This window comes from Rattus norvegicus, chromosome 1, assembly GCF_036323735.1.
Source record: "Rattus norvegicus strain BN/NHsdMcwi chromosome 1, GRCr8, whole genome shotgun sequence".
NCBI classification, from domain to species: domain Eukaryota; kingdom Metazoa; phylum Chordata; class Mammalia; order Rodentia; family Muridae; genus Rattus; species Rattus norvegicus.
In genome coordinates this window covers 165,257,595-165,279,970 of record NC_086019.1, presented here as the reverse complement: position 1 = coordinate 165,279,970, position 22,376 = coordinate 165,257,595, and the positions used below count along the sequence as shown (strand labels likewise).

Genomic DNA, 22,376 nt, shown 5'->3' with positions numbered 1-22,376 from the left:
CACCCACCAGTGCCCAGAACCTGTGCTCCACTGACCTGTGCTCCTGTCCTGCTGCTCACCTGTGCTCACTTATGCTTTTCTCCTCCACAGCACCGATCTTGCTTCCCATGGTCTTCCAGATCTGCCCACTGTGAACCAGTGCCTGGGTTCTTCCTCCACTGCTGGAGCCCCTACTTCACTCCCTAGTTCTCAAACCACACCTTCCCACCTCCTGGGGACACCCCTTAGGGCCGAGTTTCAGACACTTCTATCTGGGTGTTCCTGGTCCTTGACACCCTTCATTGGTTCTGGTGGGAGCTGACCCCGTTGATTCTGACAGCCCAGCTGACTTCTCTGGCCTTGACTCTCTCCCCATCCTTTGTAGTTCCAAGGATGTCTTTGTAAAGACTCTCAGAAGCCTTCACAACCGCCCCAGTCCACCAACAGAGCCTCCTTCTTACCTACTCCAACGCTGTGAGCAGGTGTGCTCACTCACTCATGACAGAAGTCTTTGATGTGCATCTACGGTATACCTGACCCAACTGACCCCAAGAGCGCTGGAAGAGAGCCGGATGCTCTCAGTAACTTGAGAGAAGATATGCAACCCGACACTGTGTGGCGTAACAAGCTGCCCAATGGTTAGTGCAGGATGCTTAGAGCTGTGAGTGCCCAGGGATGGGAGGGAAGACTGACTCCACCAGAGGTGGGAAACTTCACACATTTAACCTGGAGGGGTCAGCATGAGCACGTGCTGCATGGGGCTGGGAGACTGAGAGAACTCGTGTGTGTTGAAGATGGAACAAAGCCAACAGACTGAAGCACTGACTGTTCAAGAACAAGTGGGTGTGAGAGAGCCCAGTGGGCCTGGGAGGTAGTGCCTTGCCAAGGCAGCCATGAAGGTGCAACGGCTGGACCGTGCATTGGAGAGCTTGGTACAGGCACCCGTGCCTTTGCCCCACGCCTGCGGCTATCTCAGCACCTGTTGCAGCCTTCACCCCTGCTGGTCTCTGGTCCCAGCTCGGAGGTATTAGCTTAGTGTGCTCAGTTCACCGACCCGAACTGTCCCCATTGAGAATGACATTGTCGCCAGGGCCTGGATCCCAGGATTAGCCAGAAAGGCCCGGTTCCTCCAGCTGGCCAGAGGCCAGGGAGCCATCCCTAAAGAGTATGCTGAACTGGTGCCTGCTGGGTAGGGAGGGGTGCTGACAGCATGGTTCCCATTGCTACTGCCAAGCCAGTGCCAGAAGAATGCCCCGTGCCCGCAGAACTTTACAAGCTTCATTTCAGCCCTACTGCGTGCACTGCCTCCTGTGTGTGCTGGGACAGAGGGGAGGGGTGTGTGTGTGTGTGTGTGTGTGTGTGTGTGTGTGTGTGTGTGTGTGTGTGTAGTTTAGTCCTAACTATAAGGATCACTGAGCAAGAAAGCTCTACCCACAACAGGCTGTGGCACAGGCCTGGGCTGGGCCTCACATGAACCCTGCTGCTCCTCCCAATGCTCAGGACGCTAATGCGGATAACAGTGCATTTCTGTCCCAGTGATGGTGGGAGATCTTTTTTGTTTGTTTGGACATTTTGTCGTTGCTTGCTTGTTCTACGTTATTTTGGGTTTTTAAGACAAAGTACTTTGTATCCCAAACTGACCACCGTGCCTGATTTATGCAGGCCTTTGTTCTGGCGAGCACTCTGCCAACCTGAACTGTACCCACTGGGAGAGCTCACCTCTGCTTACAGGTGAGGAAGATGGGTTGTTCATGATAGCTACATGACAGACCTACAGAGCAGGGCTGATGATGACCATCCTTTGAGAGGAGTGAAGGGCTGTTGGTAGAGCAGAGCTGAGACAGCCCCAGCCTGAAATCCTTAATCAGAGTGAGAAGGTAGCAGGACCCAACAGGGAAGGGGGAGACAGCAGCAATGAAAACAAAGGCTTGATCCAGCGAGGCCTCAGGCAGAGGCCTCAGGCAGAGGATGCGGCTGGTGAAATGGGGAAGGGACCGGATGTGAACTGCATACAGGAGTGCTAATGGGTGAGGAACGAGTCTGTGAGTCTGCGCACACAGACGCAGAGCCTAGAGCCAGGCTCCTTCAGCCCCCACAACCCTAGAGGGTCTCAGCTTCTCCAAATCCCTCCCCTTGTGGCTTCCTGGGCTGGTGACAAATGCAGTCTTTCCTGGCGGGTGGCCGAGGCTGCTGAGGCACTGCTGGCTCCCAGGAACACCATCTGTCCCAGCTCTGGGGGGAGCTCCCACCCGTGGGGAATGCCATGACAATAAATAAATTAATAATGATTCTCCAGTCCCTCCCCCTTCCCTTGGCCAGCTCCTAGCACCAGGACCCAGTCCCACTGCAAGTTACATTCTCGGCCCTAGCTGTGCTACAGTAGGAAAGCCATGTTGAGCCCCTGCTCCAAATCCTGGTGGGCATCTCTTTCTCAACTTAATGAAAGGACAGGGAGGCATCTAGCCTCAGCTCTACCTCAACCCACCCCCAGCACCTGCTCTGAGTCTTGACTCCCCCCAAACACAGCTGTCCTTAGCTTATGCTAAGAGTTGTACAGGGTATGTGCTCAAAAGGCTTGGCACCACGGGGGCTGACACTGGCAACAACTTCTTCCTCTCAGTTCTTTTGGGCACACTGGCAGACACAGGAACCTGTATACACACACACACACACACACACACACACACACACACACACACACACCACTCTGTTTCAGTTCAATCTTCGATACCCACAGTTTACCCCCATTTTTGTTACCCATTGAACACGGAAGGTTAATTCAAGGCACCCCCAAAGCACAATCAGAACTGGGCTGGTGGCCCTCCTATCAGTGGAGGTAGGGAATGAGAGAAACACAATTCCCATGCTTAGGGAGCTCATAGCATGGGGTGGGGGGAAGCCAGGCACACATACAGAGTCACAGGATGAAGAAAGCGGGGTTCTCATGGCACACAGTGGGCAGGAGACAACAGAATGCCCTAGCACCCAACCGCCAGGTGGGAGAGCTCAGAGGAGACATGAGTCGGCTGGGACTGGAGTTGAGGGAGAGTGGGAGGAGGCCATCCTGGAGGAGGAGGCAGAGCCCCGAACTGTTCAGGAGGTCAGCTGCAGGCGTTGGGGAAGCAAGAACAAACGGGGGAGACTGTGGTAGGCCAGGACTTCAGAGGGTCAAGAGGATGGTGACCGTGGAGAATGTGTGAGTAGACAAGCTCAAATTTGTGTGTTAGAAAGATCCTTTTGGCAATCACAGGGACCATGGGGACAATTGAGAGCAGGCAGCCAATGGGTATCAGGGGATGGCCAGTGCAGGGACGGAGCTGGGAGAAGAACTGAGCAATGGGCGGGGAATCCAAAGGATGTAAAGAACCAGAGAGCAGTCAGAAATGCTTTTCAGGTGACAGCCTCAAGGCTGGGCACAGAGTAAGAGGAGGGGTGTTGGTGTGTGCGTGCCCTTAGGCTGAGAGGGTGGGAGGGGATGCAGCTCCAGCCTCCGAGTCCTGCGCCCCTCCCCCAACGCCCACCCACGCTTCCATCCACTGAGCTCTCACCTCCAGTCGGTCGTCTCTACTCCCTGGGGGCTCTGGCTTCTGTGCAAGGGGGTCCTGGCTGGCTGCAGAGACAAGAAGGCCAAGGGCTGAGGCCTACCGTGCCTTCTCCCATTCTCCCCAGCCTGCCCTCCCGTAGGACTCCAGTAAGCCTGCAGGTAGCTGTCTCCTCCAGGCAGCCCTGCCTGCCCAGCTCTTCCTGCAACACCCTTCTTGATCCCTGGGCACCTCTGTCTCTACTTTATCTCAACTCTGAGAACAGAGACCCATTTCGTCTTTTTGCCTAGTGTCCCTGAGGCATAGAAATGAACACAGTTCTACTCATCCTGAGGTCCCCCCACAACTTCTACTTCTCTCCAGGAAACCTCCTCAGCCCTTCTTAAACCTCAGTTTCCTTATCTGTAAAATAGGATCGGAACACCTGCCTGAAGTAGTCAGTGACTCTCCAGGGTGGGCTGGGCCTTGGTGCCCAAAGTCCAGAGATACCGAAAACCCCAAGAGCTTGTGTCTTGTGTGTAAGCAGCTACCGCCAATCTGGCACTGAGACCTCTGGGCCTCTCCTGGACCTCCACCCTATTCTCCCAGCGCCACCTCCAGCGTTCCCAGCGTGCTGCTGACAGTGCACCACAGGCCTGACAGAAACATCAGGGACCTGCTCACGTGTTCTCTGAGGTCCACCACACAGGCAACTTGGAGAAGCACCAGCTTCTCTGACCAGCGCAGTCCTGGGCCAGCTGCAGGCTCCTGGCTCTCCCCACCCCCCACCCCCAAGCATGTCCCAGCATCGGACAGGCGGTGGGGTATTCTGAGCCTGGCTTCGTTCCCGTCAGCTGCTGGCCTCCATGCCAGCCTGGCGAGGGTGCAGGGACTGATTTGATTTGGCAGCTTCGGAAGCGTGTGGTGGGGACAGGGTGGGGAGAGGGGGAGGGGGACAAAACACCCATCCCCGAAAGGAAATAAACAGCCTCAGGCGCTCGTTCCCTCGGCTAGGCAGGATGGGGGAGACACAGTCTGGCACAGGGAAGAGCTAAGTTCCCTGCCTGGCATCCCTCTCTCACTGGGCACCTGCCTATGGCTATAGGAGTCTCTGGCCCTCACTCGGGTAATGGGGGAGGTGACAGTAACTGTGCCTGGTGTGTGGATGCTTGCTTGTGGAGTGACTGTGTCAGGTGTCTGTCTGTCTCACATGTCCCCTGTGTCCGGCGGGGTTTCCTGCTTTGCTACACATTCAGCTAGTCCTGAGTGTCACTCAGGTGTCTATGTGTAGAGTGACAGTCTAGGAGTGGTCATATCCCCAGACAAGTGTGGCTACACCTCTACAGGAGACAGATTATAACCCAGGTCATGACAAGGTCACCTATGGTGGCTGCTATAGGGTCTGGTGTTTGTTGGCTCCAGCCTGTCCCTTCCCTATGTGCAATGACCCCACTGACCCTGCCTTGTCCTGAAGAGGAAATGACGAGGACTGAGACAAGTGTCTGACCCTAGAGGACATCCCTTTTGTGCACAAAACGTTTGCCTTCTCTTCCCCACAGTCCTGAATGCCCTCCTCTCCCAGGAGAATACAGCGAGTGGAAGTGGGCCTTTACCACCCTCAGAGACTCCTAGATAGAGCTGCTACTATTCAACAGCTCATCCCACTCTCCCTTCTGATCCCCTCTACCTGACCCCAAGTATGGGGAACTAGATGGGGGGAGAGGCCTTCCCCAGTTGTAATGCTGATCACTCTCCTACTTGCCCAACACAGCCACACCGCACACTTCCCTGTCCCATGCCTGGGAATTTACCTGCCTGGGAATTTACCTGCCTGGTAGTGTACCTGCCAGTAACCTAAGAACCTTACCTCTCGGATTCAGTCAAAAGATTACCTTGGGGTATCAATGCTCTTGGTTCTCTGACCTATGTGCCAGAGGGCACGCAAAACCCTTAGTACTAGAGGGCAACAGGACAAGGTTATGCCCAAGTTGCCAGGGGGCGGTCAGGGTGGGGGGGGTCTGCCTTGAGAAGATGCAAAGTCTTATCTGTTAGTTCCTCCTCACTGTCCCACTGTCCTCTGAGGAAACTCTTGGCTTTCCCACCCTGTCACAGGAAGCTGAGTTGCTCCTGGAGACAGAAGAGAGGGATCTCACTGCTGAGGTGGGCTTGGAGGGAATAGAGACCCATGCCCTCAACTGTCACTAAGGAACTGAGGTGAAGCCCATCTGCAGGACCCTGAAGGGCTTCATACGAGATGCACGGGGGTTTACAGCAAAGAGAAGACAGGAGCACCCAGAGTGGTCCCCTATATGTCTGGTCCAATTTTTAACCTGGGCTGGGATTCGTTTGTGCTTGTGGTATCTTCGCACATGTCTGTGTGCCTGTATGCATGGGTGCCCATTACCAAACATGGAGTCCCAAGTTGAGTCCCAAGGTCAAGGTTTTCCAAATGGAATGGCTATCTAGACATCAGAGACAGTGGAGAAGACAGGGGCCTGAGGAAAAAAGGGAGACAGAAGTTTGGGGCTGTGGGGTAAGACTCAGAGAAGCTGGCTGGGTTTCAGCAGGTCCCCGTGTATTCTGTGCTGTGTCTATCATGGCAGTTCTCAGTCCCTGGACACCTGAGGCCAAGGGCAGGGTGTGACCATGACCCAGGGGAGAAGGGGCATAGCACAGAGCTCTGTCACAGCCTACTATATAACTAGAGTCAGGACCTTCTCCTCTCTGAGGCACTGTCTTCATCGGAAGAAAAGGGCTTGACTTGATCTTCTAGGACATTTCCTGGGCTGGCTTTTGAGTCACACCTGTACAACCAGAAATGGAGACTTCTGGGGATGGGAGAGAGCCTGGAGCTGCTGGCCAAGAGAGAGTATGAGGGAACAGGGGTGGAAGAGCAGAGAGGAAGGAAAAGCCTGCTGGGGAGCCACAGGAAGGCTCTCAGAGAGCCAGTCAGCTGCAGAGGGTTCCCTGCAGGGACCCTACTCTTGAGACCGAGACAGGAGGGAGTACACAATGGAGCCTTGTGGATGACAAGAGCAGCTGTCTCCCACCTGCTTTCTGGCGTGTAGGAGGAGAAAGCTGGAGGGTGGCAGACAGGAACTCTGCCCTTGAACTTGAGTCTTACCTCTACTCCTACCTCACAGGGATGGATCCCAGGGGAAGGGGAAGGCTGGGCAGCAATGAGGTGCTCCCAGGGAATCAGGGAGCTCTAAGACCTGCTGGGTAAAGAGACCTAGACTAGTTTTGATGTGGGCAGCCCACTAGGCTGAGGAATTCTGGACACACAGCCTTGACAGGCTTCGGCAGGGCCACCAAGGTTAGGCTCTCAAAGACAAAATCTCTTAGAGGCACAGTTCCTTTCCAACCCTGACCTGGGGAATGAGGCACAAGCAGGGACCCAAGAGGCAGTGAGGTACTAGACAACAGGGCTGGATTTGTGACAAACTGCACGGTGTGCCTGAGACCAGGTCAGGCTCCATCAGGTCTTGTATGCCCCCTGTGCCTCAGGATAAGAGCCAAGTCTGTAGATTTTCCTCTGGTTAGTCCTGGGTCCCCAGCCCTTGCTGGCAAAGGTTTCTGCATCTCCACACCCGTGTCCAGGAAGTACTCATGTCCTGTTTTCCCCTCAGGCAGCTGTTGAGAAAGGGGGTGATCAGGCCCCTCCTTCTACGTCAACATCCTTCTACAGCACTGTGAAGACACTTTGAGGGCTGGGAAGTACGGTGCTCCTTGGTCATAGTCTAAGATGGCTGGAAGATGCAGGCAGTGGGTGATAGGACCGACTGCCTTGCCACACGAGCTTAGAAAGTGTCAGGTCCCTCACATGAACATGCACTGAGTCTGTTGTGGCAAGGGAGAGCCCATGTGACCAGGCTAAAAGGGTCTCCCATCTCCTCTGATGTCAAGGCACCCCTCCTCCCCTCCTTCACTTGGGGGTGGAGCTGCCATCCCATCTCAAGCTATCTGTCTCCATTGTGTCTTGTTATGTTTTTAATAACCGAACATTGACATTAACAAGGCAGGTGGCTGCAGCTCTTCCCAGCAGCCCCATTTAGCATCATTGAATCATCAAATCATCAAATTCTAGAATCCTGCATGCACAGAATGTCCGCATCTTGGGCTCCCAGAGTCCCAGCATCTTAAAGTCACAGAATGTCGGGGATCATGCAGCCGCACACCCACCCAGCCATGGGAGGAGAGCTAGAGTCATGGAAGGTTATCGTCCTCCCTGGAGAACCTCAAACTGGCAGTCCCTTAGGAGCTGGTACTTGTACAACCCTCATAGCTGTGGAACTCCAACTTCCTTGTTTTACAAGTGAGAAAATACAGCCCAGAAAATGGTGTTAGAATGTACCTCAAAGCAGGGAGCCCAGCAGTGCCCAGCCTCGAGACGGCACAGTTGGACCTATACAGGTTGGTGTTTCTGGCAACTGGGCAACTTTCAAATTCTGAAGATCCCATGTTTGTGATGCGTCCACTGCTGCCCGCCTCCCAGCCCCCTCTCATTTCTCCTTTCAGTTTCTTCTCTTTCCTTTACTTTCAATACCCTCCGCCAGTCTCCCCCCACGGTCCGCCCTGGTGTTCTGACCATGCACTGGGGGTTGCAAAAAGCTAATTCCCTCAGGGCAAGGGACAGGAAAAGCAAAATGTCTTCCTTCACCCCAGGCACCAGCTGGAAAGGAAGGGCAGGCTCCTCAAAACAGGAAGGCCGGGGCCCTGGGGGGTGGCCACATCAGAGACAGTTCACAGGAGCCTGAGCTAAAGTCCAGGGAAGCAGCATTTTACAATTTACATGAGAAGGGCCAGGTACATTGCTTATTTTCATATATTTACATTTCTTCTCATAGAGTTTTGGATTTGGAATTTACTCATATTTGCAGCTTGTTTTAGGTCACTCCCCACCCCAGTTCTGACCAGGGCAGAATACCAGTTTGCCCGCATACATATTGGTGAGAGCTCAGCTGCCCTGTGTAGACTCAAAGTCCCCATTAGCCTCGTGACTGGTGGCCACATGTGAGGTGCTTCTTGGAGGAACCAAGGTGTTCTTTGGAAGCCCAGACTTTCCCACCCCACACGGTTGTCCTCTCCTCTGTTGAGCTCTCAGAGGCCAGGTGGAACCCACCCAGTCACCCCAAGCAGTCCCTTCTCCTCCCCTCCCACCTCTTGCTGGGCTCTCTCTCACAGCACGGAGTCCTCCCCCTTCCACCATTCCCCTGACCAGACTCCATCATCCACAGCATGGACCACGGCAGCCTAAGACTCAGTTTCCACTCCAGGGAGCTGCACACAATACACAGGCCTGGCATCCCATCCCTCCTTTCAACTCCTCCCCCTCATGCCAGCTCCCTGGAAAACATCCAGAATCTTCAACATGGTTTGTAAGCCCTGAAGATGTTGGGTCCTGCCAGTCTCACCAGCCATATCTCCTGTCCCTTGATGTCCCTCCCTTGCCTTGCGACCATTCAGCTTGCCCACCTGGACAGTCCAGGGTCCAGGTCCATCAGCAGAAGCCTGGGACACGGGAGTGGCAGTCTTCTTCCCTCTGTCTGCCACCACCGGAACCACCACAGTTACAATCCTCCTTTCTCTACAGTACTCTCCAGGCTCTCCCCTCGGCTCCCAGATTTGTTTCTTCCTGAAAGCTCCCCAGTTTGCTCTTCCCCTGACTCTGGGCTGAATGAGAGCCACCGTTGGCTCTGCCTTAGTCACACACAGCAGCCTTTTCTGGGTTCCCTCCCGCCTCGCCTCACCTGTGGCATCTGTGTCTGAGCTACCTGCGACAGGCTTGATGATATAGTATTGTGCAGACTTGGGGACACTCATCTCACTCATCTTCCTATTGACATAGCAGCCACCTAGGAAGGCTGGGCAATATACAGAGAATAGTTAGAACCCGCAGACCTAGGGTTCTCACAGGAGGATGGGCTACGGACTTCCAGGAGAAGACAGGCTACACACAGAAAGCATTCACCCCAACCCTAGAGCCACCAGAGCAGCCATGAGAGTAGGGACAGAATGTCCATGGCAGACACATAGTATTCTCAAGCCCATGGGAGCAGGTACCAGCAGAACTGGCTGAACAGTCAGGGAAGGCTTCCTGGAAGAGGGGTCACTTCTTTCATGTTTTCGACAAGAAAAACAGTAGCAATGAGAGGCTGGGAGCAAGGACAATGGGAAAGAAAACCCAATCTCTGCTTGTTCTGTATTCCTGGGAGGTCAAAGCCAGGGGGAATGAGAGGGGCCGGGATGCAGGGAAGAATGGCATAGCATGATGCTTACCCCATGGCCAGGGCGGGCACGGCTGGCGCTGGCAGGGAAGAATGCCCCAGCTGTGACTGGGGAGCATTTCCTGTCTCTTTGCCAGGGGGTCATTAATAATCATTTACCCGCCACAGGCAGCACAGAGGCCAGCCAAGGAACAGCATGGTGCTGGGGCCAGAGCCCAGCCTGGTGGCCAGGAGAGCTGGACAGTGGCATCAGCCCTGCCACATGCTGTGAGCCCTGGCCTAGCCACCTCATCTCTCTTCCTCTCTGGGAATGTTAGTGGGATGAGGTTCTGGGGAGGACTTTACTCAGGGCTTCAGTTCCTCTAGCTGATGGCTTGGGCTGCAACCCTCCAGTGCCATCATGGACATCCAATGGCAAGTAGGGGACAGACCTAGCTTGGGACACAGGAAGCCAACCCCAATGGGGTGGCCATGGAAGGCTCCACAGAACCAAGGGCAGCTTAAGCTGGGAGCTGATGAGAGAGGGGCCAGCTGCCCCAGGCAGGAGGGGGCTGCTGCACACAAAAGGTAAGCATCCAACACCGTGGTCTTAATGCTTTGAACTATACCTCTGTGGCAGAGTAAGGCCTCCCTCCCTTGATGCTTGCATGAGTTCAGCTCTTACTCAAGACGCTGTCAAAGGACCCCAGAAGTCAGAAAGAAGGAGCTAAACAATGGTGACAACCACAATTATGACAGTGACTCAGCCAAAGACAATGGGTAGAGAATGGGAGACCAGGGACCGCGACCAGCAGCCAGGCTGCTGGCGTAGTTGGGCAGAAGCAGCATGTTTTCCCACCGCTGTTCCACGCCCACCTCGCATTGCTTCAAGGCCCAGCTTATGCATAACTCACTTGAAGAATCTTCTAGAAGGTAATGCTGAATATGCACTAGCCCCTTTCTAGTTAACTGGGATGGCTCTGTGCCTTCAACCTTAGGAGTCCTGAATGCTCTTTAACAGCCTGTTGAGAGCACCCGGAAGGGCTTTCCCAGAGCATTCTCTAGAGTGTCTGATGTGATGGCCTGGGACCTCTGCCATCAGACTGAAGGGTCCCCCAAAGATTGACTAGGTCAACCCTTTCTGGCAATGGTTTCGGTGAGAACTGTGTCCGTCTCTCCATTTGAAGTGGGGTCAACGAAGGCAGACACAGACTGGTCTTTCTGGCTATCTCCCAGCCTGGTAACACATGAGAAGGGAGGGGGAGAGGGAGCATAGAGAAGGGGGGTCTTTGGTGTAGTATCACTGAGGTGTTAATGGCCCAGAAAGACAACTACACCACCCTCATTTGAGTAATATACAATAGTCAGGCTTGGTCAACTCCACACACAGTCCACCACCCAACCAACCTGTAGGTCAGAGCTAGACCCTCCCTTCTGCTGAGGTTGTAGTAAACACAGTAGACTTGCTGACACGTGTATCCTCTCCCCACCCCCTAAAACCTGGCCCCAAACACGGGACAAGCTAAGAGGAAAAGAACAAAGGTTCCCTGACCACAACATCACCCGCCGCCCGTCTGTCCAGCGCCTGCTCAGCAGGAAACTCAAGACAAAGGCTTTGGTCAAAGTGAGGAGGATGAAGGGCAAAGGCTAGAGGCAGCCTGGGTTGGGAGGGCAGTCGAGGGCATCTCTAGGGACTTGATTAGAAGGAAAGCAAGGACAGGAAGGCAGCCAAGCCTGCCTTGCACACATACGTCACTCCACAAACATTTATGGGGCACCTGCTGTATTCACACATGGCCAAACATAATATACCTCTTTCCTCGCACCACACACCTTATGCACACACTCCATTACCCAGACCTCAGCCCTGCCCCAAGGCATCTCTAATTCATCCTAACCCACTGTACACGCCTCATACTCCCCTCACATGCGAACAGCTCCCAGGGAAAAAAGATCACAGAATCCACACCTCACACTGAAAAGTCACACGGCCCACACCCACACCCACACTTCACACCGCACTCAGACTCCACCTCCCACCAAGCACCTCATACACCTCACACTCACCTTCCTAGCCACAGATGCATGCATCCGATTAAATCACACACACACACACACACACACACACACACACACACACACACCCCACTCAGACATGGAAGCACGTGTGCAGACATATTCTGCATAATTTGCATGCTTAATGTCAGACCAAAATATCACCCATTTGTAGACACATAAAGTCCTTCAGTCTGGAAACTGCTTTCTCCTGCCTACCCTCCAACCTGGTCAACCAGCTGCTGGGTGAACCGGACCCTGGGTCTTGACTACACCCTCTCTTGCCCATAGGTGCATGAACAGTCATCACAAACACATGGTATGCAAACACTAACACAAAGGGTTCTGGATACTTTCCTCAAGCAAACCCAGGATGTACTATAGTGACCCTAAGCTACCAAGGAGGATAAAGCACACCCAGACACAAACCTCCACTCCTCCCTCACAAGACATTCATTCAAAACCAACAGGACTGAACCAGGACTCTTCCTGGCTACGCACTGCAGCCAAAGAGCATGCATAGTCTTCAACATGCAAGCTGCCCCTAGAGCATCACAATGCCATGACAGACACAACCACATGCGCACACCAGAGTCACTCGCCGTGCTACAACTCCTACCCACAATCCTGCCTCTGTAGTCACACATGTAACACCGCAGACTCATAATCTCCATACTGTCATCTCCCTGCGAAGAATCTCACTCAAATGACGTGATTAAACATAGCACAGCATATGTGGCTACATCCATGGCACATTCAACACACGCTCTGCACTCAGGAACCCTCATACAAGCACACACACCCCAGATTCACCCACCCCTCACCACAGGTGAAGGACATTAGCTTGCAATTTACCCCCTCTCTCCATCCCCAAATCCAACTGCCCCAGTCAACACCAGGACAGCTGGGATAAGGGGATATAATTTATAAGTTATAAATACCAGTGTCCCACCTCATGATTCCCTACCCACCACATATTTTGGGCACCCCTGAGGGCAACATTCTCCATGTTTAAGCCCTTGGACTTGAGTCCATCCCAGGCCATTCCTGAGAACACAGGCAGGGGTGGAGGTCCTAGATACTCCAGTCCTGTCTTCTGAGCCTGTTCCCCCACAGCCCAAAGCAGAGGCAGACATATAGGGAAGGCATGGTCACAGAAAGACCCTAGCACAAAGATAGAGTCCTACAGAAACTGAAGGGCTGAGCAAACCAGGAGAGGTAGGCAGCCTGGAGCGACACACTAAGCAAGAGACAGCAGATGGGCCAAAGGACAATGCACTCAGAAATTTGGGGAACTGGAAGAATTATGTTGGACCATCACACCTCAAGAGAAACTAGAGGCTGGAAGGCAACAGGAGGAGACTGGAGGTCTGTGCAAAAGACAGATGAGGACTGGAAGGGGGCAGTCTGGCAGAGGAGAAGGGAGAAGCTGGGTTTTAAAAGGGGGTTGGACCCTTGGGTTGGGCAGAAGATGGGGACTAGAATCTAGATGGTTAGTAAGAATGGGGAAGTAAGACTATGGATAGAAGCTAGAGGTTGGGGGTGAGGTCCTACTTATGAGGCAAACTTCTTTGCTGCCAGGGGCTTAGGGGATATGGGTGTGCCTGGAATCTGATATGGACAGTAGAGAGCAAGAGGTTTGGGAAGGGAGTTGGGTTAACGTGGGAGGAGCAAACTCCAGGCTTATACAGAGCTGTCAATGTGGCTGAGGGGGCCAAGGAGTATTAAGAGTTCAGGGCTTGGGATGGAGGAGTTACAGATCTGAAGAGGAGTCAGAATCTGGAGTGGCATTTGAGCTGTGAACTGAAGAATCAAGGACCCCCTCTGGGGATGGCTGCAGTCCCATTCGGTACAAGGCGGGTTCCCGAACTAAGGTAAGGGTTCCCTCTTAAAGGTTCAGGAGAGAATGGACCATGGGGCAGACGACTCCAAGCTCCTCAGAGGACCGGGCCCTGACCGGGCTTTCCCCGGACACCCGCTTCTCCCTGTTACCCAGAATGGGGGGGCCCTCCTACCTGCAGGCTGTCGGCGCATGGCTGCGGCGGCGGTTCGTCCGGCTTGAGGAAGACCTGCTGGCCCCGCCTGAGGAATTGGACAACAGCGATGAGGATGTGGTGCAACACCAGGACCATGCTCGTAGCCGCCCGCCCGCCCCTCCAGCCCGGCCCGCTGCGCTCGGTCAGCGTGTCCGCAACAGCTTCGCTGGTCCGCCCGAGGGTCCGCCCTGGTTCCGCCCCGCCTCCGCCCCCGCCCCGCCCCAGGCCTCCAGGCCCCGCCTACGTCTCTGCTACCAGGGACAGCACTTCAACACCTTCCAAAGATCGGACCCCACCCGATCCCGGCCGGCTACCCCCTGCCAGGCCTTCACCCTCCCAAGTCTCCTGCAGCGGGTCGACTATAAGGGTTCCCTCTCCTCGGTCGCATCTCAGCCTTCACTGCCCTCCGCTTATCCCATCGTCACTCCTCCTATGGGGTAGGGCCCCTCCCAGAGTCCCGCGTACTGTCGCACCACATTCTCTCCCCATCACTTGGACTTCAGTAGCCCGGCCAAAGCCCCGAGGCCGAGTACAGCGCAGTGCGGGGAGAGGGCACGCGACCACAGTCCGGGAGCCCCCACGTCCCTTCTCTCTTTCCAGTGCAGAGGGCAGAGGAAAGTGAGGGAGAAATTTAGAGGTCGCTTCAAAATGGGACGAGCCCTGAAGCGGTAGCAGATCTGTGAAGGAGACACGTGCGCCCTGACACACACAGGCGCACCGATCCCAAGTGTGGGGTGAGAGCAATGGGTCCCTAAGGCTACCAGGTAGGTCTGCATCAGCGTTCCAGGAGTCTGAAGAGGGTCAAAGCCCCAGGGCCACGAAGTCCGCAGTTCCGCGGTGGGACCCCGGGAGCTGGGAGCGCATTTCTCCGCAGAGCGGCCTCTGTGCTCAGGCGCTTGCAGCAGCCGTGACGCTCCTGCGCCCCCTGGTGTTCTATCGCAGAGGTGCACCCAGACCCCAGATAACTGTTGGCTGGAGGGATGAGGGGACATTTGTGCAACTTGGGTCAAACTCCTTGCCTGGACCGACCTGTTTTCTAGCCTCTACTTGCTGTAAGATGGGCTAAGACACAGGACACGTCTATAACGAAGGGTGAATTTGAGTCTTTCTGGATTTTGACAGGTCCCCTTCCCATTGGGCCTCAGTTGTCCCACAAGACTGCCAGAAGACTCAAACTTGGAGGTGAGATAGACACTCCTGACAGCCCTCACTGTGACCTTCCCTGGTTCTCTTTCTGTGCTACTGCCCCTCTGCCCCTTTCTGTACTTCCCTCGCCCCCAACCCTTTGGAAGTGACTCAGTGAGCCCCCAGCTCCCCACCTCACAGAGGTGATTCATTTGGGCCCTTTCCCCCTGGGGAGCAATTTCCCCAGTGTTGAGTCACTGAGCCCAGTGCTGGACACGGTCCCAGCACCTGGCACAGGCTTGGAAGTGTCCTGGCTGTCCCAGTAGCTCAAGGAGTGATCTTCCACACAAGGATCTTTCCCATCCTAGCTGAGCTTACAGCTTCCTGTGCTCAAACACCCTTAGTGGGTCCCTACCACAAGCACCATAAAACCAAAATCTCTCATTTGGTATTACAGACCTTCCACAGTTCAACCCCGACTTGTCAACCAGTTCTGACAACCCCCATCTCTTGTTTTTATGCAGCCCTTTCCTGTGACTGCCTCATTCTTGCCTCCTGGTCTGTCCTGGTGCCCCACTAACCATCCAGGAGCAACTCAGAGGCCATCTGCTCCAGGATCCTCTCTCTGGATGCCACCTCAGAGGTCTAGGAGGGCATTTGTATCCTTTCTGGGAGTCAGGTCTGGGAGCTGAGGACAGGATCTAGGTCAAGTTAATGTGTTTTTATCATGTCTTCCTAATAAAGCAGTTTGACCTCCATATTAACACTGTAGAATATAACATGGGCTAAGATGTGTAAAGGTGACCCCTACTTCTTCAATGAGACTCTTTTCTTTTCTGGCTTCAGTTTCCTCCAGTGTAAAAAAAGGGTGTGTGTGTGGCCAATATGATGATGACTGTTCCCAGGTCCAGTCATATGTAATCCTCTTGGTAATCCTGGTCACATGTCACTGGCTTGGTCCCGGTCTTTCAGATACCCTAGGTAGGACACAGGTGCCTAGGAGGCGTTGGCATGGTTACTGGCCCTAGCTACTGGATCTTCAAGGGACCTCATCTTAGTTCTGCAGTCAAGAGCCAGCCCCAAGCTGGCACAGGTCCCATCTTTAGGTGGACCCACAGCACTTGCCTCTAAGGAGATATTTTTAAATCCTACTTGAGTCTCTCCTGCTTTGGTGACTAGTCCCACATGCACATTCTGTCTCCTTCAGGTCTTTCTGTGTTCTGAGTCAAGCATTCATCAGGGGCACTGTGTGAGTCCTCACTCGGTCATAAGGCTGCTGCATGATTGTAGCCACTGGATCTATTGGGGCCTCCACTGCCACATCTGTAAAATGTTAACACGTCTAGATTCTACAGCCAATAAATAAGCAACCTAACCCCTTATGGCATTCATCTTCACCTGAAGTCCTTGAATTTCCTAGGCCAGTCCTCTCACAGTTGGGGCAGCCAAGGCTCTGCCAAACTGCAAAGGGAAGGATATTGCCAAACTCTCATGGCTAGGAAGTGTTGCCTACCCAAGGTTAAGTCTGGTTCCCCTGAGCTCCCGTTAGACCCCAGGGTTCCTTATCTCTACAGTCTGTGATACACTATGCCTGGCTCTCCCTCCTGATTTGAAAGTACTTCCTGGTCTGAAAAGCCGGAATTAGATTCTAGCTGATCTCTGTCCCGTGAAGGCAAGAGTTGAACCTGACCACTAAGATCTCAGCTGCATGTCTTGGTCTGGAATACTCCGACACCTAACAAGCCACCCCATTCTCTCCATCATAAAGCAGAATTGATCTGTGTGTATGCATGTGTGCATGTTTATGTGTGTAAGTGTACACAGGTGAGTGCTTGCCTGTGGAAGCGGGAAAGCAGCCTTGAGGATCATCCAGGGTCATCCTCGAGGATGCTGTCCACTCTTGAGATTAGTCTCTCTCATTGCTAGATTCCTGGTTGGCCAGCAAAGCCCTCAGAATCCTTCAGTCGGTTGTCTTACTGGTGATGGGATCATAAGAACACCACACAAACAGCATTTTCACATATGTTCTGGGACCAGCCTGGGTCCCATCTGGCGAGGCTAACTATCATTTCACCAACTGAACTATCCCCCCACCCGACCCTATCAACTGAGGTTTATATATAAGGGAGGCACAGAGGAGCTAAGTAAGTGGTCTATGCTCACACTGCTAGTAAACAATGGACCCAGAATTCAAACCCTGGCCATTACCTGCAGTTAAGTTCATGCCTGATGTGTAAGAAAAGGCAGGTAAGAAAATGGACTCTGAATACTCTTTTATCCCCAACAATGCAGTGCCTGGGGATCCTATCCACCCAGTCCTTCCACCCCCTGCTTGTCTCTGACACTGGGAAGTCCATCCCCAGATGCCCCCTAGCCCTCTGCTTGTCTCCCTTAGGGCCCACTTGGCTCATACTAGGTGCTCTTCCAAACTCCTGTCCTAGACAAGGTGTTTAAGGAAAGGTGACTCCACTGAGACTTGTCACTCTGGGTACTGGGCCCTCCTGACCTCCAGTCTCTCATAGGACCTGCACTGCCCCATGTCTGCAGTACTGATGGGGCCTGGGACCTGTGTGCACCCAGAAACTATGTGTGAGCTCTTGATTAAGCCCCATGTTATACAGAAAAAATGGAGCTCCCAGAAGTATAGTCCTTGCCTGGGTTCAAACAGTTGGCCAAGCAGTTATCTGGGCTCCATGTTGTGTTTTTTTTTTAATTATTAATTTTTATTTATATGAGTACGCTGTAGCTATCTTCAGACACACCAGAAGAGGGCACCAGATCCCATTACAGATGGTTGTGAGCCACCATGTGGTTGCTGGGGTTTGAACTCAGGACCTCTGGAAGAACAGTCAGTGCTCTTAACCACTGAGCCACCTCTCCAGCCCTCCATATTGTGTTCTTATCATTATCACACCTGTGCCTGCAGAACAAGGCCCCAAGTGTAGCCAGCTGCCTTAACCATGCCTACACATACGCCTTCTTGAGGCTTCCAGAATCTGAAGTGGTGTGGCGTGGCGCGGCGTCCAAGGCTCTTCCTCTGCCATGAACATCTCCTCACACCATCCAGAGCTTATGGCTTCTCCTCAAAGTTTTGGTCTTTGCCCAACCTCTTCCCCCCTCTGTGCCCAAGGCCCTTCCAAGGTCAAGTTGCCTCTCGGGATGACAGGTCTGTCTCTTCACTTGTTTATGGTCAGACTTTGGTTGAAGATTTATTCCATGCCAGCCAGGTACTGAGGATAGCGATGTTTTTTAAGAGCAGTTCTCAGCTCGTGGGAGGCAGAGACAAGCAGATCTCTGTGAGTTTGAAGCCAGCTTGGTCAACAGAATGAATTCCAGGACAGTCAGGGCTTTTACACAGAGAAAACCTGCCTTGATAAACAAAACAAAACAAAACAAAACAAAAAACAAAACAAAGCAAGGCAGTTCTCCCCAGCCACATGCAAAAAACTCGCATCCACTGAGAAACAGCACCCACCAAGATGATCCAAGTGGATACCACCTGCTTCTTTCCCTATGCCTCTTCACTCCTCCCACACATGAGGACAAACACTGTTGGATCCTGTTCCGTGTCTCCATAGGCCAGTGGAGAGGACTGAGGTCATATAAGGAGTCTAGCTAAGTCAGAAGATGGTTTTCCCCCAACATCTCTTCATTTCCCATAATTGATCCTAAGAGACCTTCTATAGAACCCATATCTGCTCTTCTTCCTTAGGTCATAATTTGCTTCATGACCATGTGTTTGCTGCCAAGTATGCTCTATTCTGTGGTGAACTATGGTCAGACTATGGAGACCAGATTCAAATGTGAGCCATCCCTGGGTAACCCCAGGCAAGGCTCTAACCCTCTCTGGCCTCAGACTTCTTAGGGGCAACAAAGTTGGCCTGGATCTCTTGAGGGCTCAAGAGGTTGAGGTGGACGAAGGCAGATCTAGTTAGGCAGAGGCAGCTTACCTCATAAGGGCAGCATGTAAAGGGGCAGCTTCCAAGACAGGAGGCCCCTCAAAAGAGAAACGCAGTCTCGCCATGATCTGGGCAGAGCCCATGAACTTAAAGGAGATTCCAGATTCCAGGATTCTTTTCGTGTGTGTGTGTGTGTGTGTGTGTGTGTGTGTGTGTGTGTGTGTGTGTGTGCGTGCACACACATGTACATGCAAGGCTCTGCACCCAGGTGTGTGAGCATAGTGGGTGTGAAAGCAGAAGACTATAGCAAAGAGTTGTAATTTCTATTGTATATACCCAAGCTTCTGTGTTTATGTCTATATGTGCATGTGTTATCTACAGGAGTATGTGTGTATAACAATATATCTTGTGTGCATGCATGTATGTACACATGCCCGCATGTATGCACTTGTGTATATGCATGTGTGTATACAAATGTGTGTACGAGTCAGTATGCATGTGTAAATTCATGGCTGACAGAAGTGCTATCTATGACAATTATTCTATGTGCAGTCTGTGTCCACTGGCTGTGGCTGCAGATGCAGGGCAGCCCTTGCAGAAAGAGGAATCTGATCACAGATGAGTGCTAGGGACATATATTTGATGCTGGGGGTGGATCAGCCATTTCCATGTCATTTGCATCCACATCTCTTTTGTATGCAGCAGGTGGTCAATGCCATGAACCTCAGGAGGAAGGGAACCCATGAGGTGGAGTCCAGAATCTTCTGGCTTATATCATCCCTGCTGAGGAGACCCCTGAAACCTTAGCATCTTCTCTCCATCAGCCACAGACCACATAATCCTTTCTGTACACAAAGTTGCCCCGAGCCCCACACACTCAAACCCTATACCCCCAAACACTAACAGCTTTTCCACAGACATGGGTATACATTCATTCTTGGAGCTCCTTCACACACACACACACACACACACACACACACACACACACACAGAGGTGCACACACACACAGGTGCACACACACACATGCACACATGGGTGCACACACACAAGCACACACACGCACATGCACACACACACGCACATGCACACACACATACGAATGTGCTCAGGTACACCTGCGGGTAGGTACTCTACCGTTGCCCTAATACTCACTCCTACAGTGATCATCTCTCCTACCTAACTCAACCTTGGTCTCATTCTTGCCTACATGAATTCTACTGCCCATAGGACACAGAAGATGCCCTGCTTTTGAGTGGAATCTCTGTCAAGCCCTTAAGCCCAGGTGAAGCTCTGCCCCATGGGGCCCACTGCCTTCTAACACTCCTTTAACTGTCAGGAGGCACTGCCTCCCAACCCCCACTGTGCTGTCAGCCTCTGTGACAGGACATTTTTGCTTTGCTCACTATAATGACCTCAGCTTCCAGAACAAGACTTGGCCTACTGTCACATCCTGGAATTGGGTAGGATTTCCCCCAGCCTAGTCAGCCTCCCTTAGTGGGACTTGCTTAACGATGCATTTCCCCCATACGCCTCTCCCACCAGATATGGCTCCTTAAGGCCAAGATTGGGTCTGCAGCAAGCTACAAAGACTCATGCCCAAGCCCAGGCTGGACACAGAGAGCAAAGCCTAGGGCGCAGCGGATCCCAGGGTCTGACAGCCACTCTGATGTTCAGGCACATCTGGAAGATAGAACTGCTTGAATGAACTACTCCAAGTCCAACTGCCCCAAGAAAGAGCCCTCTAGGCTGCCTTCTCCTGCCATCAGAACCCTAATGCCATTCTTCCTCCACTCCATCCCTGCTTGCACATTCCTGGGGACAGAGAGTTTACCTCTTCCTAGCTGGCACGTTCTCATGCGTGAGAGAGATGGTTCCTCCCTTATAGCATCATCCTGTCAGCCTGGCTTTCCCGTTGTCCTGCTTCCCAAGCAGGAAGGCGCCAGGCAGGAGAAGAGGCAGGTCCCTTCAGAGCAGTCTTGGTTATCTTCTGTACAGCCTTGGGCAGTCATGGGAAGGAGGGGCTCTCACCTCTGATCTGTCTCAGGTCAGGAAGTGAGTTCAAGTTGTGCAGATACCCAACGCCACTCATTATCTCCGGAACCTGATCAAAGTACAGAGGTGTCCTGGAGAAATCCTTGGGCAGTCTCTCCTGGACCTCATTGCCTTCTCGCTTAACCCAGTCGCCATTGAGTGCCCCCTTATTGCAACTCCTGCTCATCACTGAGCCCTACCACATGCACCCCACACTGGGAAAGAGCCACGTAAGATGTGCCCCTCCTGAGCCCAAGCTGTGAGAATGCTGGACGGATGGGCCGGTCCTCGGCAGGGGTGGCTGACTACAGCCCTGCAAACCCTGCCTGAGCAGCTGCTATTCCTGAGCTGCATGGGCTCCCACGGTGTCTCAGGCTACAACCAGTCACCTTGCCCTTCCTGGACACACACCTCTGCCTGGGATTTTCAGAGCAGGGCCTGTTTGGGAAACTGAGGTAAGATAACATCCACAGGGATCCAAAGCCCCATACTCAACCAATTCACAAACCCTTCAGGGAGTCCTCAGCCTGTGCCTTCGAGGCTCCAAGAACGTGTACAGCTTCATGTTCTAAGAAACTTTCAGAATCTGTGCTGCTCACAGTCTATGAACTTAAAACCCTGGAGTCCTCAGAGTGCAAGAGCCCATGAATTTTAATATTCTTCTACACGAACTCCGTGACATAGGCAAGACGCTCACATCTGGGCTTCTGTGGCCTTTGGAACTTGCGGGTCTATGGCTTGAGTCTCTGAATATCAGGGAAGGGGCAACCAGAAGGGCCTTTAGAGCCAACACCCGTCTCCCAGGCAGTGCCAACAGTCACGGGGAGTCCCAGATTGCGAAGAGGGGGAAGGAACTGGGCCAGTGTAAATGATTCAGTTCAATGTCACCATCTTAATAAGCACCAATGTAGTCCGCTCCTGTTTCTCAGCTAAGGGATCGGCTGACCTGCCTCGGGTCATGATGGATAAATGAGAGAACCCATGAGCAACAGCACAGAGCCAGGCATGCACAGGAGCTCAGGAAAAGACGCATTCGCTGTTCCCCACCCCCAGCAAGCCTTGCAGTCCCTGGAAGGATGAGTGTCTGTGGTTTAGGCACCAGATGTTTAACCTAACACCCAAGTGACATGTTACCGCTGACCCTGGCTTCCCCAAGGCCCACCCTGGCTCCTTCCTCCCCATGCCACGGTCCCTTAGAAAGTGAGGCATGAACCATGGAGTGTCTCTCAGCCTCATGCTCAAATTTTACAGGCCAGGATTTAAGCTACTGTGACCATGGTCACCTGTGTAAGAAGACCTTAGCAGAAAGAACCAGTCAATCAGAGAGTTCAGTGACAAAGAGGGGCTAAGAATAGACTAAGGGACCCCACTTGCTTCTCTACTCTGGGAGCCTTGAAGGCTGAAAAGGGTTTGTTCAAGCTACCCTATCAGGTTTATTCAAGTTACCCCACCACCACCACCACCAGGAGACCGAGTCCCTCCTTTGTGGTACTCCTACAGCAGAGCCATCTCCAGATATGGCT

General features: G+C 53.0%; 1 protein-coding gene and 1 long non-coding RNA gene across 4 annotated transcripts in view; one reads left to right on the top strand and one right to left on the bottom strand.

Moving 5' to 3' along the window:
* Pde2a (phosphodiesterase 2A) overlaps window positions 1-22,376 on the bottom strand; it is a 91,844-nt gene that overhangs the window by 47,496 nt on the left and 21,972 nt on the right. The window contains exons 1-2 of one of the 3 annotated variants that reach the window (NM_001270604.2): window positions 13,777-13,962; window positions 3,528-3,589 (exon numbers count right to left, since the gene is read on the bottom strand). In NM_001270604.2, coding sequence (NP_001257533.1) covers window positions 3,528-3,589; window positions 13,777-13,795 — 81 coding nt within the window. In that variant the 5' untranslated portion in view covers window positions 13,796-13,962. Of the gene's footprint in view, window positions 1-3,527; window positions 3,590-13,776; window positions 13,963-22,376 lie in introns of those variants that run through there. The other 2 variants (NM_001143847.2, NM_031079.2) reach the window with 2 other exon arrangements.
* Window positions 14,813-15,680, top strand: LOC120097347 (uncharacterized). The gene is made up of 2 exons (XR_005494611.2): window positions 14,813-14,979; window positions 15,447-15,680. It is a non-coding gene; the product is annotated as an uncharacterized LOC120097347 (long non-coding RNA).